General features: G+C 37.8%; 1 protein-coding gene across 1 annotated transcript in view; it reads right to left on the bottom strand.

The window, feature by feature from the left end:
• ARHGAP42 (Rho GTPase activating protein 42) overlaps positions 1–27,701 on the bottom strand; it is a 148,211-nt gene that overhangs the window by 66,894 nt on the left and 53,616 nt on the right. Inside the window, exon 4 of the mRNA XM_048294611.1 lies at positions 1,829–1,900. Within this exon, the coding sequence (XP_048150568.1) occupies positions 1,829–1,900 (72 nt within the window). The remainder of the gene's footprint in view (positions 1–1,828; positions 1,901–27,701) is intronic.

The raw sequence follows: 27,701 nt of genomic DNA, 5'->3' as shown, positions 1-27,701 counted from the left end.
GTTTGACATTTTATAAAACAATGACCTGGGAGAGCTCTCTTTAGGGTATCCACGTGTCAAGCCAAGTATCCTGGACTCTCCAAAACACACAGCACTGCATAATAAAGTGCATTAGACACTGGCATAAGAGTTAGCTGAGGCAGGCTCCCTCCTGAACTCATTCTGTACACTGTAGTGTGACCACAGACAAGTCAAAACAACAGCTCAAAGAGGAGCAGCTGCCCATATTTATAAGGAAGAGATTTGGAAAAGAAACCAGCCACAGAGAAGACTCAACCTGTCTTGTTGTTCTTGCCCTGCCTTTAATGCTCTTGATGATACAAAAAACCAAAGGAGTCATCTTCAATTAGATCATTGCGTATGTGTTGACATCTACTGAGTGATACATTGAAAGGAAACCTGAGTCTCTATAGAGTTCTGAAGAGAGACCTGTGAACCACCTATGGATTGTCTCTGTCATACAGCAAGGCAATCAGTATGGTGGGTTGAGCTTTCAAATAGGGTGCTCTGAAGAGAAGAATGATATCCCTTAAACTATAAGATTATGAAATGAAACAGTACTACCAAGAACTAAATGACACTACTAAAACCTACTGAAAACTAAAAATAATTTTGTGCTGGGATTACATTCTGATTCATGTAGCATGGTAAATAAACTCCCAGCCCTGCATCTCAAAGCAGCATAGGGGTGGGACAAGAGAAGAATGTAGTTGTACACAAAAACATATCAAGTGAAAGGGTAAAAAACACCCATTTCAGAGAAATCTAACCTCAAGTTCGCAGTAAAAATTCTTCACAAACATCTACTTAGTTCCTGTGCAGAAGCAGTCCCATGTGTTTGCCACACATTCACAATAGCAATACAAGAAGTATAAACCCTTGGTGTCTCTTTCCAATAGCTCTGTTCTTCTGAGTTTCTTTGAGTACAGCATAAACACAACCTCACCTGCAACATGAGAGAGCTTTTTTTTGTACTCATTTAACCTTACAAATGGAACATTTCCCAGAAATTTTTATGAGCACTAATATAAGATGCAAAATGCTTCAGAACTAGTATGTTTATGAAGACAAAAGGAACTGTAACTGACCTCTAGCTGACTACCACAGCCTCTATGCATATCTCAGAGACTGTGATCAAAGCAGTCACTGATAGCCACTTAAGAATTCAGGATCAAGCTGAAAACAGGTCTTCAAGGCTAACAGTTAATTTCACATATTTTTCCCCAATATATCTGATTTTCTGAGCTGACTACTGAACCCTGGTATAGACAACCTGCACTGTCTCTCTCACACAGATACAACACTTAAAACCAACAAACCAGAGAAAATTATCAACTGGAGCACTTCCATCATGGGAAAATCTTTGGAGAGTATTAAGATGAATACTCTGGCAAAATGAACATGAACCACTGCATTGCATCAGCCATGTAAGGAGGAAAGGGAAACCAGAGGCAGAGATTATGCTGAAACTGTCTTCTGTCTTTATGCAATGTCCACTTAAGGATTTTTTTGAATCCTCCCTGTGGTTCTGGGTTAACCCAAGATGCAGCATAATGTAAATGCAGACATCAGAAGATGAACACAATGCCAGATGGTAGGAATGTGCAACAGTAGCAAGAGCTGTGCCCTATGCATATTATCAATCTTTAAGCTTCATTTCTAAATCGTCTCCTCCTCTGAAGCAAAGAATTTAGTACAATTTACTAACAAATTAATGAGGATGGCACCAAGTCAGTTTGAATACAAAATGCCTGTTTTCAGTACAGCCTTCAAAAGACACTGATAAACTCAAATAAACATGAAATGAAAAACAACCCCAGCCACTTACTTTTGCTGCTCCTATTTGCTCTTTTCGAAACTTCTCCAGTGGTGCTATTAGCACATCATTAGCATTCTGGATCTGCAAAGTTAAACATAAAGCATATCTTTTTAATACAGAGTATTTGCAGAAAGTGGAGTCACTGTAACTTTGCCAATGTGCAAGACTGAAAAATGCATGTCCACAACATTCTGGTAAGAACATACTGGGTAGAAGGCAAATAATTATGTTTTCTTTACACAAAGCATACAACACACATGTAAACTAGTCTAGTACAGAACATTTTTATGAGTAACTAAAGCAATTGTAATGAAAGATGCAGTAATTGTCTCTCCAATATGTAGAAGGTTTTGCTGGTACTTTACTTCCATTTCTTGCATCTTGCCTAAAACCAGAATAGAAAACGGAAACTTTCAGGAACATATTTTGGCAGAACAGAGAAGACACACACAAGTACTGACAGCACTGACTAAAAAAGACTGTGTTGTGGAATCTGAAGCTTTGACAGCTGAATCTTTTCAGCTATCTCTTTGGATTCTATACCTAGTTGCACTGAACAGAAGAGAGTGAGGCAGAGAACTCTAAAAAGATGTGGGCAACTTAAAAAATACTCTAGATTGGTTTTCTTCACTTTTCTAGTTTTTAAACTAATTTGAGATGTCCTTCAGCTATTTTTATCCCTTTAACCTAAACCAGAGCTCTTAATGAAACACAGTTTTCCCCTCACGGCCTCTGTTTATTTAGAGTAAATCCAGTCCTGGGAACCCCTCCCTGAAACCCATTCCCAGCAGCAACCACCCAAAGCAGTCTCTAGCCATTTAGGACTGGAAACACACATGCAGCAGAATACAAATGGTGGCCAAGCCATCATGCCACTCACCAAGGAAAGGTAGCATAATTTTCTCATGTGCCTTTTAGGGACAGGAAGAATAACCAATTAAATTGACTTTACTGATGAAAATCAGACAAACTAAAAACTGTCAACATATCAGAAATAAAGCACAATAAAACACACTACAATATTCTATTATACTGAATATCATACAGTCAAATACTGTGGGTTTTCTGCACAAACAGCTTTTTTTCCTCCTCACCAGTACAGTCTTTACCAATACTCATCATTTGGGCTTTGGCAGGTTTAGAGGTCTGGGCAAAGCTAACATGTACCTAAGCCAAATGTGAATGAATACAGTTCTTGTGGTTCTTCCATAACAGTAATTGATACGTTACATTGTCAGTTGAACACAAAAACTTCCCAAAAGGCTGTAATAAAAAACATATAGAATAAACCCATTGAAATACAAACACATTTTCTTTCTTCCCAAACCTAACATTACAATTCGAAAGACCACAGAATCACCACATCTCTTAGCAGGGCAAAGTTTTAGGAGAAGATGAGACTCTCTTTGACACCCTTATGAAGTGAAGTCCAAGACAGCAATGGCAACACTGGAATGCTCAGTGATACCATGATCAAACAGTGCTACATTTAAAAACAAAAATCAGGCACAGAGGATGAGGAAGAGTGTTTTCATTGCATTCTCCATCAGTTCCACTGGACCAGACTACAAAGCTACATTACTCTCCAAGTGGACGCTTCCCAGTAATATATAGGTTTTTAGCCATCATCCAGCAATCCAATTGGGACTCAACACTTCACAAGGCAAAGTGCATGCACTTAGCAAAAGGTAATTTCAATCCCAAGGATCACCAAAGCAGATTAATAATAGTGCAAAATTTAAATGACTTGCCCACAACCAAGCACAATTGCAGTGCATACACCTGGAAGCAGCAGCTGGAAGTTTTGATAGTTTACAGAGCATGTACATGGCTTTTAGCAACACTCACAGAAATCACAAATGATTGCTCAAGTCACTGGTATGGAAATGCCGATGCAATTTTTTATTTTTTCACATCCCAAACTACGTTTGTCTCTGTCTTTTAGATTCATTGTTAAATATGTCACAGCTCAATTAAGGGAGACGTACATATACTATTAAGTAGTTATTACTGATACCAGCAATCACTACTAGTCCTGTTGCTAGTCATTGCCAGTCAAACTAACCCCATGTGAAGCTGAATTGCCCCTCCCTTCATTCCATACTACCATGGTCATGCAGCCTCCATGCCACACCAGGAGACCTCACTGCATATATTGTCCTCTTGGCAGTGTTAAAGTGACGGAAACACAACTCTTCCCATCTCGCTCAAAGCTGCTGCAAAGCAAATGAAGTATCTTGGAAAAAAAAGAATTCTGCTTCAAACACCATGGAAGAGCATACACATAGGAAGCATATGGAACTGAGAGGGTTCATCTGAGAAGTAAGTGGCTTTGCTGGGCTGAAGGACAGTGTCATTACCCCCACAGTTATACATGAACTGGAAATGGACAGTGGGCATTGCCAGGCTTGTATCTAGATGGGGTCTGTGCCTCTGAATAGATCTGCTGAGCCACATCAACAGAACACACTGCAAGTTCTTCCCTGGACTGAAAGGTTCTACTGACAAGAGCTCTGGTGTTGACAATTCATCTCCCAGCAAAATTAGGAGCTAGGCAAGAAATAGGCTTTGGTTTTGGGTAAGGGAGAATGTGGCAGGAAAGGACCAAGGAAAATCCCAGCAGATGCATTTCAACAGCCACTATTACAAGATGCAGAATGCTCCACTGTGTAAAGACTTCCATTAATTTCCACCAGGCTGTGCCTAGCTTTTGGAAACTGAAAATTATAGAGAGAGTAGAAATTTTGCCTTACATATTCACTTACTAATTTCTTCTCTTTGTCAATAACTATCACTGCAACTATCTTACAGTTTCCTTCTCACGGGTTATAAATGAACACATGCCCCCCTCCCCCCACTTTTCTGCATCCCTTTCAAAGCAGCAATCTAATACTCCCACAACCATTTCTGCGGAAATCTGATTGCTTTAGATAATCTGAAATTTTCACTGTGTGGTCCTAATAGAGTAACTTTTTTCCTGCCAAGATGATAATCCCTCTCCTACTCAGTTATTGTGCTAGGTTGAAATCAGGGACACTTGGAACAGGCAAACAATGTCAAAAAGACTGTAACAGTTTTTGTAAACAGCAACTTCAGAAATCCACATTGTGTTTAAAATACGGATCTTATCCTTCCAAGCTTATTCAGATTAGTTACACCTTCAAAGAAGTTACATTCTCTTGATCCAATAGTTACTAAATGTTACACAGTTTCAGTGCTCAGAATGGTTAATATGTGGCAGTTAATCAAATGACGTGATTGTTTCTCTTGTTTGGCAAAAGCAACGGTCTTCCTCCAGAAAAAGAAAAAAAACCCCACAATTTTAATTTACTGACAGTTCATCAGTCTTTTTTTAATTAAGATGTTAGACAAGTATTAGCAGACATAATACAAGAATATTACTTTGACAATTGAGAGAGCTATATATAGATACAGCAATAAAGAAAGAGATTTTTCTAAACTAAAAAACAAATCAGATTTTTATCTTTGGTATATAGAATTTCACTTAGTTATAGTTAACTCTATTTGTTGATAAAAGCACCATTGAAATAAATATCACTAAAACCACCCAGAACTTGTAAAATATATTTGAAAAAGAAACACTGAAAAATTCAAAATACCTTTTTCTAAGGCAGTATGGAAAACTTACGAGGTTGGTTGCTGTTTGCATAACTGCAACTTTTCAATACACTCTGACAGCCTTTGAGACAACATGGTAAAGCCACTTAAGTTGTCTTTTCTGATTCATGATCATCCACTTTTCCAACCTACCCTCCTTCCCTCCAGAAGTTAGCTGTGAAATTGAACTTATGCACCAATACCGAGATTAAGCTGTGGTTTTCACACATCACAGAAAAACTCCACATCTATAATTGGAGACATTTTGGGCTCACAATTCTTTAAACTTTTCTTTTTTTTACTAAAACTTTCAGTCAGTAGAATGAAGAACATTAAGAGAATCATCATTATCATACAATGTTAGAAAGGGAAGAATAAATTTGTTGCAAACATATCTGAATATTTCCATTTCTAGATTTTCTTCAATTCAAGTCAACATTAATTTTTTGAATGAGTTTTCTAATTTGTTTTCTAGTTTTTCTGAATTTGGAAGAGTGAATGATATACAGCCTGTACATTCAGCATTCTTCTTCTTCTTTTACTTAAAGAGGGAAGATAAAGATTTGCATGGAAAGAGGGTAGGTTTGGATTAAATATTAGAAGGAAATTCTTTACTGCGAGGGTGGTGAGACACCAGCACAGGTTGCCCAGAGAAGTTGTGGATGTCCCATCCCTGGAAGTGTTCAAGGACAGGTTGAGTGGGGCTTTGAGCAACCTGGTCTACTGGAAGGTGTCCCTGCCCATGGCAGGGAATTGGATGATTTTGAGGTCCCTTCCAACCCAAAACAATCTATAATTCTACTTTGGTAGAACCAGTGGATATAAATAGAAATTTATCTAAAAACATTGATGCAGCTGCTAAATAATTTTTAAATACTAACAATACAGACACAGAAATTTAAAGCCCTGAATTATTTCATAGGCTTTTATCTTCACCTTAGTATCTGCAATGCTGAATTGCAGTAACAAGAACAGTCAATACCTTTTGAGCTCTGTATTTTCATTTGTAGGGATAAGGACTAGGTAGGTCACAGAAAGAACTGACTTAACAGATTTACCAAATGCCAGAAGACAGCAACAACATTAAATGAGGCACATTTGCAGTGACAGAAATTATATTACACTTATCTGAATGATACCAAAACACTTCAACTATGAAAAACTTCTGGGTTTATATAGTGTATCTTGGAAATACATTTTTTGTTCTGAAATTTGCTATGAGTACTTTTCATGGCAACACAGAATGATCACACTTGTACATGGTAAATAAAACTCACTACCCTGAAATACTAAATGACTCACAAATTCCGAACGCTGACAAATACTAACTTGCCTCATGCCAGTAGGAGGCTTCTAGAAAACACATATTAAATTCATTAAAGGGGGCAACAAATCTCATAGCTAATATATGCATAGTAATGCATTTCTAATTTAGAAAAATATTGCTCTACTAGACAAAAACACATCATTTAATTTTAAATCTTTCCCCCAATTACTAACAATTACTAACATCTGATCAAAAAACCACCTCTTTCAGTCTGAGGCCTGTATCAACAGCTCCTAATCAATATAACTTCAACTACAACAGTTGAGACCAAATACAGACAACCAGGCATTTGTATAACTTATGTTTCAAATTGCACGCTACAAAGAATATAAACATGCCATGATAAATAACTACTCATGTATTTAAGTCCACAGTTTCTGTTTTAAAAGTTAAAAAGTGTAAATATTACACAAAGTTAATATTGTGACTTGACCTTAGCAAGACAAATATTTTTACAGCTTTGTACAGAAAACTCTACACAGACAAATCACATACTTAGAAAACAAAACCAAATATACCTGAAGTTTATCTTAATCCCTCTCACCTTTACAAAAAAAAAAAAAAGATGACATCAAACAATACACAAGCTTGTGTTAATTTCCTAAAAACATCACTACCAGTGTCACTTATGTAAAGTAAAGCTGATGTTAAAGCAGATTCAGAAGACTACGAACGTCTACAGATGAGTAGTAACATAAGCTGGACACTTCCATGTACAATGTGTAATACAACATTCAGCTTCTTACCAAAACCTAAAGCTGTATCAAGTGGTGTTAATACATTGCCACAAGGGGATGCTTATAAATCACATGCTAGTCAAGGCTGGGAGTAGTTACAGGTATGAATCAAAGAATAGTTTGGGTTGAAGGGTCCTTAAAGATCATCACGTTCTACTCCCTGTCATGGGCAGCAATGCTTTCCACTAGACAAGGCTTTTTCAAGTGAACTTCTATTTTCTGTATTATACAGTTTATGTTTAAAAATAAATTACTGTAGTGTCAAACCTGAAGTGAGTGTTTCTTAAAATAATAAAAAATTACACAAGAGAATATGCACAAAGGCTGCCTTTAGCACAGAAAGGCCAGTCTCCTTAGGGAGCCCTCACAGAACATTAGAGGAAGAACAGAACTCATCTGAAGAACAACGGAAGAATCTTAGATGTTAGGTCTCCTCAAGGAGCTTTTTCCTTTTTACTGATTACAGAGCAAGCAGATTAAAAAGCAGCCAACCTTCAAAAAGGTTAGTCTTCACAAAGAATCTGACTCAGATCTACCACCTGCTTTTTAAACATAACATTTATATTCCAAAAGTACACATTGATATGCAGTGCAAATATACAGAGAAAAAAATATTATATGTAAATATAATATTTTAAAATTAACATTGCAAACATAATTTCAGACTACTGAGTTAGAAGGGAGCCACAAGGATCATCAAATCTAAATCTTAAGAGAATGGCCCATCCAGGGACTGAACCCACAATCTTGGTGGTATCAGCAGCAAGCTCTGCCCAACTGAGCTGATCTTCAGGGTCTTGTGTATCTTGACTTTGCAATTACTTGGTAGAGGTCTTCGTAATTGAAGGCCTCCTGATACATTTTCCCATCAGAACATCTAATTATGGGTGAGTGGACAAACTAGATTTGAAAGCTTCATCTTTCCAAGAATTTGCCATAAGATTCTTTTTTTTTTTCCACTTTCAGAAGTATTTTTCCACTATTCCAGAAGTACTGAGTTACAGAGAGATTAAGTAAGATAGAGGTTTCATCTGAAGAACCCATATTTCAGAGACAAATGTCTCAGAGAAATAAGGGTCAATCTTTTTACCTCTGTGTTCTCTAATGAGGACATAGTACCTTAATGCTTAATATTAACTCCAAGCCTCCTCCCATCAATGCTTCTTTCTATTTCCAGGCTATGGAAAACTGACAAAGTACAGATGCTGTATCCACTTCTGGATGAATCAGGAGAAGATCCTGAACTTCCCCTTCATCTGGGAAATTATAGCCTTTCAGGTTCATCTGAAAAGAAACTGGTTCCAGTTTCTCATTTTTTCCAGTCACACATTTTTTTGAGTGACAAAATCATAGAATAGTTTGGGTTGGAAAGGATCTCAAAGATCATCTAGTTTCAACCCATCTGCCATGGGCTGGGACACCTTCCACTAGACCAGGTTGCTCAAAGCCCCATCCAACCTGGCCTTGAACACTTCCAGGGATGGGGCACCCACAGTTTCTCTGGGCAAGTTGTTCCAGTGCCTCACCACCTTCACAGTAAAGAATTTTCTTCTAATCGCTAATCTAAATCTACCATTTTTCAGTTTAAATCCATTCTCCCTTGTCCTGTCACCACCAGAAGGTTGCTAGAAGATCCCCTCAAAGCCTTCTCTTTTCCAGGCTGAACAACCCTCAGACAGAGGAAAGATCTACTAGAAAGCACACAACCTCATTTGTGGAGAACTATACTTAATCTTGTGAAGTAGATTGCCAGTAAGACCTTAAGATCTGAGATAGTTTAGGGTACTTTTTAATGGGATTCTGACAATCCCATATCCTGATGAAACCCAAATCTTCCAGTGGAGCTCAAAACTTTCTGGCACAGAAAACTTACAGCAGGTAGTGCCAGAGAGAGTGATCCTATCATTGTCAGAGCTCTCCATGACCATTGTCAGTTTTGCCTTAAATCCATGCAGGACTCCAGGACTCCCCTTTGCTGGAGACACTGCTTCACCTCTCCTGTGCGTTGTTCTATCCCTCTGCCCGTGAAGCTTTCCTTTTTTAGGATACTGTGAATTCCATGGTAGCAAGAGACCTCCAGTTCTAAAGTTTATTTCCCTGATATATTCAAATCCCACAACAATTAGCCAAGCATTGAATCTGACCCACTGTCCTTCCTGTGACTTCATGCTTAACTGTGCTGACACTCCAGGAATTTAAAATGAAAAAGACAAAAAGAAAATTCCAAGAGGTGTAAGCTGTTGAACTATAAACTGAAGAAGAGAAAAAAATATTTAAAAGCTACTTTTAAAATCAGAAGTTCGGTTCTGTTGAACCCTTCCATTCAAGTAAGCTATTGCAGAAATTTGTATTACTGTACAAACTTTAAGACAGCACATCTTTCACACAAATAGACCCACATATTTTCATAGTTTTTTTCACTCTCATCTTCCAGAGTGAATAAGACCCTTCACAAAGTTGACAGCCTACCAACACTGATTTGAACTCTGCTTTTTTTCTCTACCAGTCTCCTGTGCAGGTAAGCTACAGGACAAGTTCTGTAGAGAGTATCACACCAACTGTAACTGAGACTAGTTCTAACAAACATTATGTTCTTGAGCTGAGAAGGAAAAGAAACATTTCATCATTCTCAAAAGCATGTTTAACATCAGGACTGTACTTGTACCATTAGCACACAAAAGGGTACAAAGAAAAACAGAGTTTCACTGATGGAAGCCAATTCAACAGTTACTCCCAGAACTGCACTTGAAGGGGAAAAAGAAATAAAAATAAAGAAAATAAACAAATGAAATCAAAGAACAAACAGTTCCACTCAAGCTAAGATGACTGCTAAACACATTAGAATAACAAGCAAACCTTGCAGAGAGTACTGTGACTATCTTTGTGGTCATTAACCAGATGCGACCTTGTTTCATAAGTTGGTGGGAATATCAAATACCAGGAGGTCCTCTCAGGCTCTCTTCCTCTGTCCTGTGGTGGCCGGTTGGCCTGTGGTACAAGGGACAGAGAGAATTCTTGATAAGACAGTCCCTAGTACCAGACAGTTCTGTCTCGGTCATGGTGAGGAAAACAAGCCTCTTCCAGAATGTTGTTCAGTTATGGTAATCTACACCTGTTCTGCTTCCCCAGTTGGCTCCTGGTGCCAGCCACACCCCTGTATTTAAGCCTGAGTTCTCCCGTGTTCTGGGTCTTTGCCTCTGGAACTCTTCACAGTGTAGTAGCAATAAACTGCTTCTGTGGCAATCCACGCAAGGACCCTTCCCACCTCGTTGCCGCTGACTTGTATAACTGAAGCTATCCGTGTGTTTGTGCGTGCACGCGCGTGTGAGCGTGTGTGGCTGATCCTGCTGAGTGGCTTCGCTTTGGAGATGCTCTTTAGAGATCGCTACACCTCATGCTCCAGCACAGAACCCACAGAGCCGGAGAGGGGATAGTAATACTGTCCCATTTGGTAGTTTCCTTTGTTCATTCCAAGTATCAGCCAAGGAAGAAAACAGTTACAATTAGCAAGCAATGTATTTTGGGAGCTCACTGGCAGGAATGAGTGAGTACACATAATTTTAGAAATACTCCATCACACTATCTTCTTTTTTTTTCCTATTTTTCAACTTCCCACTATCCTACTAAACACAGTATGTAATTAAAAATAATTAAGTTTAAAATACTTTCATGACGTCAGCACATGAATTAAGTGTTTATATAAGCCACATTTCATTAATTTTATACCCCAGCAGTCTCAAAGTTGAGGTGTACGCTTTCTGAGCTGTTTCCACATGCTCCTAAGCAGGGTTATGATGACCTCTGCTATCTTAGATGAGAGTACAACATAGCAAGTACCTACCAATTGCAGCCCAATCACCCTCAAGCATCTTGCCTTTTTTGTGGTAGCTCAATCTTTGTGGCAAACGACAGTACTTATGGTAGTTTAGCACTCAGAGATGCCAAGGTCCAGTACAACCATTCATGAAAACAACAACTTGATTCTCTTGGAAGGAGGCACCAATATTCTTCGTGTCTGCAACGACTGAAGAGCAGAAGTTCCTTTCTTCCTCCCAGAAGCCAAGCCTTATGAATGACCCTGAAAGCCTGGATCTTTGAGACCATGCTCTACTAAAACTGGTTAACCTGCTTTAGGGCCAAAGAACAAGAGAGAAGTATTAACTCTAAGGATTGGATTGGCATTAATACAATAGAGAAAGAAAAAAAACATTTTTGAGTTTAAGTAACAGCTACCTCACAAAATCTGCGAACTTCAGAAGTCCCCTAATGAATCAGCTCATGCACTGCCAACAGCAAGATCTGACAGAGCAGAGGGCATTATCATCTCAGTAACAATACCAATACAAAGATTCTCAAGGACTTACCAGGAAATTAACTCAGTCACTCAACATTAGATATCCACGGTCTCTGAACTTGATACAGCCACATAAGCTTCCCTTCCCAAACAATGGGGAGAAATAAGTGCAGTATACCTGTGAACTATTCAGGCAAGATGCATCACATCATGAAACTGCCACACTGTCTGCAATCAAACTCAAGTTTGCTAATCTGCTTACGTGAAGGTAATTCTGTGTAGATGTATAAAGGCTTAATACAATAGTATTACATGTTCCCAAAAGAAAGCAAATGAACGTCTGGGCCACTGGGCTTGAAGTCTGCTTTCCCTCAGGGATATTGCAAGCCCATTTAGAATTTTCTGTAATAAGCCAAAGAAATCTAGGACTGGGCAAGAGCTGCTTTTCATTCAGCTGAAAGCAGCTGGATTCAACAGAGACTGCAAAAACATTATAGACATTACAGGATTCAGTAAAGGTTACTGTCACATTAACTTCACAGTCTGAAGTTACACTTAAAAGGTATATGGCACTTCTAATGTAACGAAACAGAGGAACTACAAATGCAGTCATACTCCCAAATTGATGAAGAATAAATTAAAAAAGCACTGCAATGAATGAAATAGTGTAACAAATCTCTTGCTTCTGAATTTAAAGAAAAAATAGTCAGATTTTAACTCTATGGTGATGCTAAATAGGGATCACATAAGTTATATTTTATTATATTAGGTTATACAAAATACGGCTTAGTCCAATCCCAACATGAAATAATATTTTTATACCTCTTGATTCCTTTTATTGCATTAATTTCTAGCATAGTTATTACATTTATCACCGACTGATCACATGTGCAGTGCTGAAACAAGTACGTAATCAAAACTTCTTATCTGATCTAGGCTATTTTTACAGTCAGAATCCAAACTGGTCATTGCATATCACTCCTCTTTGAGAAGGGACTTCATTCAGCCTCAGAAATCACCGTTCTGCCCTCCATCTCCTGGCAGCATGCTGCCTCCACTACCCACACTTTCTGTCATTCATGGATATTAGGACACCAGGTTCACCAGCTGACTCCAGAACATGGCAGCTCATTGGTGTCTGACAGAGACAGGGCTCACATAGGGAGCTCACTGAAGCAGAGCATGGAAATCAACAGAAAAAAATGGATCACAAGAAACCAGAAGTTCCTCCCATCTACCTCTAGTCACTCGGTGCTGCTCCAGAACCATCTTATGCTACCCACTGGAAATATTTTATAGAAGCACACCAGAAATTCCCAAAGGAACATATATTTAACAGAACTATACAAGATGCAGCATGTCTTACAATGACTTCAAGCATCCTACAATTTTTTTTCTTAATGGTTTGTTCATCTCTTCATGAACTGCAACCATAAGAAACAATTCTCAGTGACTGCAAGACTGGCCTCTGTCGATATTGCTCAGTGAGTGACAAGACATATAAGAAAGAGTAAAAAAAAGAACTTAGATGAGAATACTTGCACCATGAATTTACAACAACAAGTTTCAAATGCATCTCAATAATTCTTGTTTTGCAAAATAAGGTAGGTTATTTATGACTGAACTTATCATAGTAGGCAAAAGAAAGTAAAGGTTGCAACAAGATTTCCATATATTAAAAGTTTTTAAAGATGCAAAAATGGTGCTTGGCATGTTTAGATAAAGTATATTATCAACACATTCATTTAATACCTCTTTTTAATGCTATTTCCTTTTAATTATCTTGTTCACTCAATGTATTCATTGCCTGTGATTTCTCTGGAGGGAAAAGCTAAATATTCATTCCATCTGTTTTAAATTCCACATTTGAGAATTTGCAGTAAGCTTAATACATCTTTGTTGCCTTATGAAGAGAAACTATAATTATATTTAAACTCCCAGAACTGTTGTTATTTTACAGCAGTTAAGTTTTAATGTTTGTATGCTAATCTGTTTAGGTCATAAACACAAGATTCTTGGGCATTGTTGGACCACTAATACTTCAAGCTTGACCAAGAAGAAGCTACTCAATTCCTACGACTTGTAAGTGGAGCAGATACTGCATTTATAATCATCCTCCACTAAATGGTTCGGTTTGGCAAACCAAATTTACTTTCTATCTTAAAAGCTGATGCTCGAATTGTCCTGCTAAGTTAAGAAAGTGCAGCAGATCCATATTATCAATCACTCCTAGTAGCAGTAAAGTCTGAGGCTACAAACCTGCTGCATGCTCAGTAAAAAAACTGCTTCTGATAACACGTACTGGCAATGAGACGTCTAATACATTTTATGGACAGCCTTAAAAATTATTTACACTGTATAATACAATGTCATCTGCCTACAGAAAGCAGATTTGTTTGAGGAGGAATATTAGATGCCTTTCAAGTGCTTGGAACTGCTATAGTGAAATTGCTACAAATACCTTTATGTTAATTCTGGTTTATATCTTCACGATGCACAAAACAAAGGCTTAAGAAGAAAACGGATTACTGAAAACAGTCACGTTTCACATTTATGCTCTACGTAAAAAGTCAGATATTCGCTTATTTTCTCATAATTCTTTATTTTACAGCAAATCTCAAAAGATTGCTACATTTAATTTTTCTAGGTAAGTAAATGAAGAGACAAGTTATAAGACCAAACTGTATCTTTTCCTGCTACCGTCATATTTAACAGACTTTTATAAACTTAGATTACAGTAGGAAAACCATGTGATGGTAACCTTCAAAAATGTCTAAACTTTTACCAGACATTTAAAATATATTCATTTTTTTAATAAAAAAAATCGCAACAAAAATTTACATTTATAGCATCTTTTAAAATAAGGGATTACGTAAAAAATTGCAATACTTTTACATGTTGTGAACTACGAATAATACCAATGTAAATGCAAAAAGCCTTCAGGAAAAGCAACATGAAGTACTTTACAAGACAAACATGGAAACGGAGAAATAAAAAACAGCAGCTGATAAGAATTCTGAGAAATAAAAAGGAGAGTGTGCTAGTAATCCGTAATAGTCTCAAGAAATTTAATGCCAGAGGTCAGTATCAAGACAAAAAAATGCAGCTGAATTATTAAAGGACATGGCTAGTTTTATGACCATTAATAAACACACACTAGTTGCATGTGTTAAATTGAAGGAAATCAGGTCTTAGACTTGAAAGCATTCAGAGCAAGCACGTAACCTGTCTGTCATCTCCCACTCACAGCATACGAAATGGCAAAGGAGTCCTATGTTTGTTGAAACATTGGATAGTCCCCAGAAGAAACATCTGTGTACAAGAGGGGCACAAAAAATTTCATAAAAGTTATTCTTTATAACGTAGTTGAAGTGGTAAGGGTAAAAATTCAAACATTAATATCATACCAAAATTATTAATTTTGAATTTTAACTTCTCCCCTTCCCTTTGGTAGCCTGAATAAAACAATGAAAGTAATTCCACAGCTCTTCTCGTGTGTCAAGTCTCTATTCCAAATGTCAAACTCTATATCAAGTATTACAAGTACTGAATAAAGATGTAAATACTGGCATGTTGTAAATTAGGCTTCATGGGGAAATTAAGATGCAAAGAACGGTACTAAGGGAATTGTCCAGACATGGGTTTAACAATGCTGCTCCTGCCCTCCCACAGTAACTTTTAACAAAGTTGACTTCATTCCTCTCACAAAGTGCCTTGCCAAGAAATGGATTTGAATAAAGGGCCCTCATTAGCAATAAAAATTTGGAGGGAAGCGCTGCTTGAAATTTGGTTTGCTGAAGTGCATGCAAGGAAAACTACTTTGTTGAATTACCAACAATGTCTGCACAAGCCAGTCCCAGCCTTGTCCTACTGTGTCAGCTGCTGCTCCCGGGCTCTTTAACAGCAACACAGGAATAAACTTGTAGCATCCATGCACGTATCATCCTGATAGTGAAGCTTAGGATGCCGTCCTCCTCTACCAACTGTAGAGTTCACAGTCACTATTCAGACCTTCTCAACTCCTAGCAACGCTCTGCAATGTGCTTTGGGACATGGTATGTGAAAGATGATAGAACTATGCAAAGAGTATTAATGCTCAAATCCTTTTTACCTGCTCCCTCTTAGCTTCTGAGCAAAATTTAAGGTGTTGGCGATTCTTAAATGTAGTGGTTATGTGCAGTAAAGTATCAGAATTATTCAGGGTTGCTCAGAAAACTCCACTGGTATTGAGAGGACTACTACCTTAGTGGCAGCACAAAATATTTATGTTTTACTATTGATAGCACCACTGAACCAACATGAAAACAAAGAATGTCATATCTACCTCAAGCAACTTGTGGATCAACAGAACTGTAAACTAAATTCCTGTAACACTACCTTTATTAAGCAATCTTTAATTCATGTTTTCAGGCCAGAGCTGCATATCTTAAATAGGATGCCTAGCTCAGTTTTAAGAAATTTTCATTATAGCATAGTTCTAAACACTGAGTTTTGAACAAAAATGACAAGCTACAAACCTAGCTCCACGAATTGGTAATCTTTAACAGCTGCAGGGTTCATACAGTAGCATGGGCTACCCCTCTTGTAAATAACATAGCTCCTGCTGTGTGCTGAAGGCAAAAGGCAGAACTCAAGATTCCTAGCATTCAAAAATAATACCAAAACTGGAACACCTGAATTCATCATGAAAATACCAAATGTGCCTGAGCAGTGCCTATTGAAGAACTTCCCATCACTGCTTCAGCTCAACTACGAAGAGTCAATGTCAAAAACTTGAAGGGCAAGATGTTTAAATCTGATCAACTGGGAGGAGGGACTCCAATACTGTTACATTCAATACACAGAAGAAAGAGATCACTTGAAAACAGAAAAAACTTGGCCAACCCAAAGGTAAAATACATTTACAATCAGACTCTAAGATGTTTCGATCCACCAGAAAACTCTCACATTAATATATTTTGAAAAATTCCTGTTCTAGGTACTGAAAAGATAAGTCCTAAGTTCCAGGAAAAAGTCATAAGAAGCACTGAAGTGCCTCATTTTCAGTGTGTTCAGAAATTAGAAGCCAAAAGGCATGAACTGGTTCTTCTTCACTCACTTCGTTGATGTGTGGGTTTAAGTAGACTAACTTACTCTAATGCAGTGTTAGTCATTACCAAACACATTTTCCCAAGCAGGCACTGAGCACAGTGACACCCAGCAACTTCCCAAAAGAGCTGGAACAGTGGGTAGACACTGCAGAGAACCGGGTTGCTTATGAGTACCCACACACTACATACATTGATCACTGTAAGGTAAAATTCAAATGCAGAAAGCACTGTACATCAAAGTGTGTGCTCCAGTATTTTTAATTTATATGAAAAAATACTCACACCTTGCCCTACAGGAGTTTTTAATGGATTAAGAGAATACAGTGGCCAGTAAGTTATAAAAGAAAGGGGGAAGACCCAATTGACTTTTATACCTTGTAATTTATTGTAAAAGCCCACTAGAAGATAATACACTGGGACGAATTTGCTGCACCTCAGCTCCACTTTTCTATCTTCTCCTGTGCTTTCATTTCTTTTCAGTATATGCTAGTGCTTTCTTTTCCCTCAAAATCCTTTCACATAACAAGGACCATGCATGCCACCTACTCTTTCATTGCACAAGGACACACTTCAAAGACCTGATTTCTCTGTGCCCCATATTCCTGTTTTTCCTTCAGCAGGAAAGAGCTCAGTGGGGTTTCTGTCACTACTGTGACTAACAATCTTAGCTGGAAACTGTTATGTCCCCCTTCTGCCTCCTCTCTCTCGTAGCCTCTCCTGTCTCTTAGACTTGTTGCCTAGTTGCATCAGCAAAATTATTTTCTACATAGAGGGGAACATTTTATAAAGTGTTAAAGACTGCATTTAACTTTTTCTGATCTGTGCACAATTACAAAGATGACTGAAAGCTACAGGTTTCCTCCTATTGGAGAAAAAAACCTACCTGGTGATAAATGAAAGAAAATAAAACCCAAAACAACCAACCAACCAAAAACAAACAAGCAAACAAACAAAGCACAAAACCAAACCAAAACAACAGCTTGGGTTTTTTTCCCCTTTTTTCTTTAGCAACCCCCTGAAAATATTTAGAGGACAAAATCAGCAATGGATATCATCATGGTAGGTAGCTAATCATCCAGTAAGAGATACCATTTCTTTTTACAGCCTACTCCATGTACTGTAACTCAGTGAAAACTGTAAAAGATAAAGCAACCACAAACACAACCACAATAAAGGAAAAACAGTTCAGTAGTGTCCTTACAAGTCTGGGCATTTATCTTTTTATCACTACCATTAATACAAACAGTGCATGTCTCTTGACTGAGCTGAGAGTTCAAACCATACTGAAAGCAAAGGAGAGCTTGAGAATGTAGTTTCAGATAGGCAACAGAAGAAAATTTTTCTGTTTTTACCCCCCTTTATGGCTTTCCAAACAAACCAAAAAATTTCTCAGCTTGAATGTTTACATTACATATTATCAAGTGGGAAATGGCTACATAAACACAGGAAACAGCATAATTGGACCACAGAACTAATTAAGAAAGAAACTGATCCAGAATTCAAGTATACCACACTTCATAACATTTTTAATAGTACATTATTCTATTGAGTACTCTGGTAAACGTAGATATTTTAGGATATTACAAGTATCCTTCACTTCTTAAACATTTATCACATGAAACATATTTTTTCCCATGAAGAACAAGTAAAGAAAACAAAACCAAATCATCTACTAGGGGGAAATCTTCAATTTAAGAAGAGCAGAAGTGAAGGAATCTCTGCTTTTGTGGAGAGCTGTGTGACATTTTTCTTTTTTTTTTTTTAATACATTAAGAGTTACAGAAATTATCTGATTAAGATAAATCCTAGCAAATAAGCAAAAAGCTTTACTCTACAAAGAGCTTATTTTAAACCTTCCAAGACATTTTCAATCTGGCTGTTAGACCTACTTAACAGTTACCCCAAATCAGTTCCATATGTTTATTACTTTCTCTCTTTGCTTTTCCAAATCCTGATCTGTAAATTTTGCGGCCAGGCCTGTTCCCCTCACTGTGCAGATGTCAACAAAACCTCTCCAGAGTGGAGTGAACGTACCCTGGACAGGCCTCCTTGTGAGGTCCATTAGGATATGAAGGGAAAGTTGGAAATCAATAAAAGAATAAATAAACATTTAACTAATCAAAGTAAGAACTTTCTAACTTACCATGGAAAGTAAAACCAATGTTATTTAATTAGCACAGATTATTCCCTAAGGGATGTTGAGCTGCCAGACTCATCACAACATTTATTTTGAAAAGCTTCATTTGTCAGAATTCCTGAAACTGGCTTTAAGTATGTTTTCCTTAAAAAGACCAGAAAGTCAGAGTGCAGGTTCCTTCTTCCTAAACTGAAGCTGGACACATTAAGGCAGACAGACAAGCTGTTCTTTAATGACCGACTTCTTAAGAGATCAAGAGTTTGATTGCCTGGATGTCATAAGCAACAACTTCTGAGTCCAAAGTAAGAACAAACACTTCAAATTTTAAAGTTTGAAACAAACAAATAAACAAAATGGAAGTTTAGCAGTGAGGGATAAAAATAAACAAATGGCTAACCCAACAAGGAAGCCAAGATGTTGGCAGAAATGTTTACTACAGCAAGGATTTTCTTTTACATTTTTCAAATTGCCAGTAATGGTTATATTTGACATAGGGGCTCCTTTGTCTGATTTTCTTTAAACAAACAACCAGTAAAAATGGTACAGTACTCTCCATAGAAATTTAGGCTCCTAAATACTGAATTCAATTTTAGAGCCTCACACAAAATGCTCTTGGGAAAAATGTCATGGATAAGGACGTTGCTCTTAAATTCAACTGGAAAAGCAGATTTGTTAGACGTTGTCAAACTTCTGCCTGTTTCCCATTTTCCCCATAATCCCTACCTCAAAAAAGAGTGTGGAAGTCTTCTTGAGAAATAAGTGTACTCTTTGCCCATTACCATGATGGGCACCCTTGAAAGAACTTACTGAACAATACTTAATGACAATCTGATTAACCATGCTCCAGGCTAAGAGGAATGCATGGTTACTGAGCAACACAAAATACTTTGTTTCTACATTACATTTTCCAGCACTTGGCTTAATCTCAGTTTGTGCCTTAGACATTTTCTTTGGCAAAGTATTTCACAATGCAGCTCATCATGAGGAAGTTTTCCTGACATTCAGCCTAAATTTTCTCCCAAATTCTTCCTGTCAGATGATTGTCTCTTCTTAGCTAGATGATGTAAGCAGCATTCACACTTCCCAGACAAAGAAATAAAGTTTCAAATCAAAGAGTGAGAGCTTGAAAAGGTGAACAGTTCAAACTGAAAGGGGTCTTAACTACTGATCTACCTACTTACTCTTTCAGCAGTCCATGCAATCAGTTCTGTGTGAAGAAAAAATGCCTTATCTGTGGCCAAGTGGTGGCTATGAGACTAAGCTACTGTGTAAGGAGTCACATAATACCTGTCTGCTGCTCTTAGTGAAGCTGAGAATTCAAACAGGCCAAGTTGTGCTGGTATACAGCTGGCCCTGCACTATTTGTGAGCATCATGTGCTGCCTGCCAGTATGAAAATTAATTTGCACCTTCACAGATACTGTAGGTCTCCACAGGTCAATGTCAGTAACTGCACAAGTAGGGATAATAGGTCTACTATCTGTTACTATTAGGAATCACTTTGCATTATATTGCACAGCTGCTGTGAAATAAAACACTGGGAAAGGCGGTCTGACAGTTCAATGCTTTGCTTCTGTGACATGTCTTGTTCTTGATAGTTTGGATACTGCCATGGTTCTTCTATCTACTGTTTGTTATCTCTTCAGTACCAACAAAACCAAATCCCAAAAATCATTGTTAAAAAAAATAAGAAAAAGTTGATGCTGAGGAAATTAGCTATTCAAAGAGATTAATGTAATTAGAAGTTGTATTTTGCTTTAACAACTACTTCATGAATGGACATATCCAGGCATAAAGCCAAAATCAGCTTAGCTGTTTGTAATGGTACTATGCCCAGGAACTGTTAATGTTGAAACTGGAAGTATGTATCCTTTCAGGAAACAAAAGCACGTGTATGAACATTTAAGATATTTTCTGAAGAAATGTAGGTTAGCCACAGATGCAAACTACTCAGAGGTAAGGGAACTTTTATAGGTATAGGATCTACAGAAAACCTTTCCATTTCTCCATGTTATTGGCATATGAAGTTTTACTGGAAGCTGACACACTGAAGAATGTTCAGATGTTATTTAAGGCTCAAATGGTGAATAATTATAAAATAGAAGGTTCTGACAGTTGTCAGTGGTGAAAATTCAAAATGAATATGCTGGGAACAGCACACAAAATTAAGAAAGGGACACAGGACACAGCATGACACATGCCATGACAAAACATTTAGAGCAAAAGGTCTAGAAATACTATCAGATTCAGATTTTTTAGCCTTTTTTTCTGCTCTCATGCAAATACGACTAACAAGTCAATTGAGAAAGATCTCATCTAGCTTGGTAAAAGGTCTCAATATAGTTTAAGAGGCAGCTTAGGGGAGAGAAAGGGCTAGCCTGGTTTCTTTAAACTGTGACTATTAAGATGGGATCCTGTGCTGCTAAGTAGGCTCAGCTGCAGAGGTCGCACCTCCCTGTGGTCCTGCTGGATACCCATCAGCGAAACCAAGTTGACCCTTGCCTCAGTGTGGGAATTATGGATGGTCCCACCCTACCAAGCAGCTTCACTGCCCCCTCGATAGTATCCCTCCTGAAAAAATGGCCTCTACCCACAGGGTGGAAATGCTGGGTCCAGTCTGACAGCAGCTGGGGGGTAGTGCTGTTAAGACCGATGGGATGCCCACAGGAGTGGGGCCGGTCGGGCTGGCCCAGGCTGACCCCTGCGTGCGGCTGCCTCACGGCTGCGCACTGGCCCCAGCCCAGAGACGTGGGACAGGTGGAGACTCAGGTCAGTGCCAGACCCTGCTGCAGGCCATGGCTAGCCATAGGCCACTCCATATTGACTGTGACACTTGGACTTCAGTGGAAATTTCACCTCAGCTCCATGAGATCATGTCATGGCATGTCACATGACAGCAAATTAGGCCAAAATTTTACCAATTTTGACCAAGGTGGATGGGCCACCTTCATTTAATCCAGAAAGGAAACATAACTCAATATTGTTTGAAAAATAGCCTTTTACTAAAGAACAGCTATCCAAAGAAGCAGCTCTCAAAATATTTTAATCCTTAAGGCTACCGGACTCTGTGGTCCCATCCTTCAAAACTTTCCTTAGGACCATGTGACCTTGGCTTCCAGATTTCTACTCTAATTTCCTTCTAACACTAGAAAAATAATCTCTTTCCTTGACTGCAACTAGTTTTAATAGCAGGGCTGCAACAAATGTTGGATCAAGAGGTAGATTTGTAGTCATTCATTTTGGTGGTCATGCTACCTTAAGCAGAGTTTGCTGATCTTGAAATGCCCCTTCATCCTGTTTTTGACTTCTGTCCTCTGTTGCTGTGACACTGAAACAGTCTGTTGTAACATAGTTGAAAAATAACCACTAAATATTTTGTTTGTTTTGCTTTTAGCCAGGTCAGTTTTGTGAAGTGGGTACATAATAAAGTGGCATGGCTGCCAAAAAACCAGACAAAACTGGTACTCTGTTTCAATCTTAGCTCAAAGCAAAAGCACTTGCTCTGGGAGATTCAGCCAAGAAAGTTTCTCAAAGTAACAATAACTGAAGCCTCTGCAGACATTTGGAAAGTATAATAAAAGCAACCTAAGTGTCTGCAAATATTAACAAAACATCCTAACAGAGAATACTTAAATGAAACAACTTTGTATGTAACACAGCTATGATCCCATCCAGATTACACAGATTGCTCAAAGGAGAATATTTCACTTCCTTGTGAAAAGGTGGGGGTTTGGGTTGGTGTTTGCTTGGTTTAAATAAAGGCATATTTGTTTCTACACACCCTTTGGTACATAAAGTGCTAGTGTAGTTTTCTGTTTTTAATCACATTTCCCAGGACACTAAATAGGAACAACAAATACAGGGGTTTCATTCCGGAGATCAGACTAAATGAAGGAAAATTAAAAAGTAAGTTTAGAGGAACGAAGCACCTTTTCTCATACTTCCAGGAGAACTGCAGATAAATTTCAAATACATTAAAAAAATTTTAGAACGTGGTAGCATGTCAGGTAGCAGCATGTTCTGACATTACTACAAGCTAGTAATGGGTACAGCACATATACTCTTCTACGACCAACTCCATTCCCTCCCTCTGTAGTCACAAAATAAATTAATCAAACTGAAAGGCTATAATTTTTGCTGATCCAGAACTCATGTTCCTTTCAAATACTCATTTAAAAGTGTAAACATCTTTCTTTCTCTTTTCTCTGTCAACAGTCATCTGAAGAGACACTTAGTGACTGTGGTGGAAGCGAAAGAATCTACAAACTAGAACTGCAACTACCACATTTCTGTGAAGACTAAAACATCATTAAAATAAACTCCTTCCAGCCACGCTACTCACGGAATGCTTCTCAAAACTTTGGGAAGTGCTGTCATGCAATGCAAGACTACATGAAGTGAAATGCTTGCATGGAATGAGCATATGAATTGAGAACAAATTAGATTTATAAAATAAGAAGTAGCAAGAGGCTTTCCGACTAACCTTTCATTTGGTACTTTCAGTGAAGATAGTATTTCATGTCTCTCGCCATGATACTCTTCAAAACTGGGAATAGCAAGCAATCTCATTTTGTGAATGTTCTCACTGAAAAATGCTGCAAGATAAACCTGGAGAGAGACTTTTTACAAGGACAGGTTGTGACAGCATAAGGGGGAATGTCTTTAAACTGAAAGTGGGTAGGTTTAGATTAAAATTAGGAAAGAAATTCTTTAATTTGAGGGTGGTGAGACATTGGCATAGGCTGCCCAGAGAAGTTGCGGATGTCCCACCCTAAGAAGTGTTGAAAGCTGGATGGGGCTTTGAGCAACCTGATCTAATGGGTGGCCTCCCTGCCATAGCAGGGGGGGTTGGAGTGTGGTCTTTAAGATCCCTTCCGACCCAAACAATTCTCTAATTTTATATCCATAGGGAGGCCAGTACAAATACACGCACCTTGGATATAGAAATTCAGTTAGTGTAATTGCTAACAACCAATTACACTAATCTCCTGCAACAAATATTGTTTTTTTTTAAATAAATGGATTTTCTTAATTTGCATTCTCTGCAGAAAACTGAAGAGCAAATACTAGATGGACACTGAATTATCAAAGCCTTCTTATTAAGGCTTGGAATACTGCCTATGTAAGATACTAAAGGAACATATATGAATCTTATAAATTCCCTTATCTCTGTTCCCCTTTCCTTTCCTCTTGAACAATTATCCTATTCCCACTCTCCTGTCTTACTCACAGCCTCTTGGCCCCATCAAGACAGACAAGTGCTCCCTGTTTGATACAAACTAACCAGTTGAAACAACAGCAGAGATCAACATGAAAGATCTACATTTTCACACCTCTTACAAAGTTGTTTACTACAAGAAAATAACTTCATCACAAATCAACTACATGACAACTATCTTGGAATACAGCAAAGACTGTCTCTAAGAACAGTCAAATTGCTTTCCTCCTCAACAGGTAGGTTTAAAGGCAATGAAATTACCCAGGCCCAAGCTGAGGAGGATAGGGTGCAAAAGGCTCTGCATAAGATATGGTTCTGTGCTCCGGACATTCATATCAACAGGAAACAACTCACATTTTCAAAAGAAAAACAAAAACATGGAAAGCTGCTAAGAAATAGAGCAAAATGTGAACAGTAGATTGTCTGTTGACTCCATGATCATAAAACTCTGAGCATATTCTGAATTAATAGCATTGTTCTGTCATAGCACAATGATTCCCGATGTACCCTCTGCAAAGTCAAAGAAAACATGGACCTGTATTATTTTCTATCCCAGAGGATGGCAATTACAGGAATGAGAGAGGGACTAGTTGCAACTAGTTTCTATTGAGATCAGTTTGATCTTTTAAAAATTATCATAATCAAATTGTTCCAGGATGACTGTTTTTTCTTCATTTCCACAAAAAATAGTGGAAGAAATTATTTTAAATCATGAAAATTATTGGAGAAAGTAGAACTGTATTTAAACAAATTAGGAATGTACCAAGTGTACAATTATGGAAGCTGATGCAGTGTTATCTGGAAGAGTCAGCTAATGCTCTGTACTAATAGCACCCATAATTTTATCTCCAAATTGTTTGGCCTAGTATGTGTTCTTTATATGGGAAAAGTTCAGAAATACCTACAGATGTTACAGATTAAACTACATTAATGATAACAGAACATGAACTGTTTACTTTTATTACTCTGTTGGTTTTTAAGTGAGCTAAGAAACATTCACTGAAGACGTGTATTTTCATACTTAAGTGGTACAGAGAAAGACAGCAAACAGGATTCCTTCTAGCCCAAGACACGGCAAGGGGGAAAGCTGCACTGAGAGCTCCCTCTCGACAAGAACCCACCAAAGGATCATGTTGCAGATCTGCGCCTCTAGGAAGTCTGCATGACAGAAATATGCCTATCTGTTCCTGATTTCATTTATGAGTTATAATGGTCACAGATAACATCTGCAGGGAAATGAAGGTACAGTTCTAATATCTTTTTGATAGCAATTATATCAAAGAAATGACTATCTTCTGGATACTCATTATGGCCCAGAAGGTCTTCATTTTCCTTGTGTGCACTGAAGTGATGGGAAGAAAGTAACAGAAAGTTAGTGCAAAAGGAATTATTTTTCCAGCTAGATCACTTCTCCAATTATGTTCACCATAAAGTCACACAAACACTTGTACCAGTACAACAGGGAAGACCTTTTCTCAAAAGGTTCAAGAAACACTCTACAAATATGCAATTAGTATGAATATAGAAATGTTATTCTAAGTGTTGCTGAACTCCACCTAAGTAACCCCCCAATTTTGATGGTGAAAGAAGATGGAACACAAGGCTAATGGAGATTTGGGGCAAAGCTGATTCTGCAAACTGCTAATTAGATAAAATTCTCTGTAGCACATTTCCTCCAGTCATTCCAGAGCTAAAACACAGAAGAAAACCATGCAATGCTACTGAGTACACTCTTGCTTCTGAAATAAGTCTCCAAGTAATTTTGCAGTGTTTGCTCTGGTTTATTCTCACAAAGTAAGACTGACAACTGTATCAGCAAGGGAAAAAAAAAAGAAAAAAAATCTGATTTCAAGGGATGAAGTGTTAACCTATTGCTGAGAACTAGTTCAAGTGTGCTGAAAGATGTAATTTCAATTAATGAATCACAGGCCTCCAAATAACATTGATCTGATTTGTTTGAACTAAAGCTAATCAAAGAGACCTCCTTGCAGTCTCTTCTCATTCTCAGCTTCTGGGTGTTACGCCTTCCTTGTTGCCTTTCTCTGTATCTTTTGTAGTCTAGATAACACTTTCTGGCCAAAACTGCATACAGCAAGTATTCAAAATGGGGGCTCCCCAAAAATGTTTATGAAAGCATGTGATTTGTTTTCAGTAATTTTCCCGATGATTTCTAAAACTTAGCCTGATTGTCAGAGAACAACAAGCTGGTGAAAAAAAAAACATTTAAAATTTAACAAAACCATTGAAATCAGTATTTTCCTATCTTGCAGAATTTCCCTTGCCAAAGACATGGATTTTTTCTGTAATTAATATCAAATATGTTGTCTGCTAAACCTGGAGTGAAATTGGAGGAAGAAAAGGTGAAAAAATAAATACATAAATGTAGATAAAAATAATTTCTATAAGAAAATTTAAAAATTCAGTACTGATTTACTGATCCTTCTTCAATATAAACCTCAAAGTGGTATTTCCAAGTTAGTAATCTGATGCACAAATTCAGAAAGTTTTTCCAAAGAAGTTAGGTTAACAAAACAGTCCACGCTACCATAATGATTCAACAGGATGTACACTCATCTTAAATATAAGGAAAAAACTGAAACCCACTAAAACCATGTGCTTTTAATTAAACAGCAAACATGGTAGGGGGAGAGGGAGTAGGAGGAACAACAAAAATAAAGAAACAAAAAACCAGTTGTAACTTCAAAGAAGTCCCTTTATTTGTTGTGATTTCCTTCACTTATAGTAACATGCTTTCACTGTTCTTGCTGGGAGATTCCTACCAAGGAGATTAATTTAAATGCCAAATCTTGTATGAGAGGTGAAAAACACTGAAATCAGTTACCAAGTAGATCAAAACACCATCAAACATTATTTTTTTGCAATTTGAGAGAGACACCATGCAAAACAAAATGCCAGGGGTTTGTTGTGCAGTCTCAGGGTGCTGGAATATGCAATGTTATTTTTCCCCTGTATAAACTGAGTAATAAGCTGCCCTGTGGATAGGAGACTGCTTACTCTTCTGATGGAATCTGTAACGCACTTTGCATTATAGGGAAAAGGTTAATTCTGCTGAACAACATGCTGTGTCCTTCAGTATCTGATTTTATGTACCATTCCAGGTTTTAACAGCTCAATTATTCTTCTTCAAGTGCAGCTTTTGAAACTGAATATTTTGATGCCTTCCCTGAAAGCAGATAGCATCAGACCCCTTGTGTGAGGGCAAATACAGAACCACAATGAGAACATCCAGTTAATACAAAAAAAGTCCACAAAAATGAGATACTGTCTGAAGCATGAAGATTATTAGATACAAAAAGGCAGACTTTACAAAGAAAAATATTCATCGAGGATAGTACAAAACTATCCACTTCAGAATTTTTATGCTACCCCCTGGAGTATTTAATATTGGTCAGGAATCTCACAGATTCATGATGCCAGAGAGAAAAAGCCCTGGGACCATTC

This window comes from Corvus hawaiiensis, chromosome 2, assembly GCF_020740725.1.
Source record: "Corvus hawaiiensis isolate bCorHaw1 chromosome 2, bCorHaw1.pri.cur, whole genome shotgun sequence".
NCBI lineage: Eukaryota > Metazoa > Chordata > Aves > Passeriformes > Corvidae > Corvus > Corvus hawaiiensis.
The sequence above is the reverse complement of the archived record's forward strand: the minus strand, read 5'-3'. Positions and strand labels throughout refer to the sequence as shown.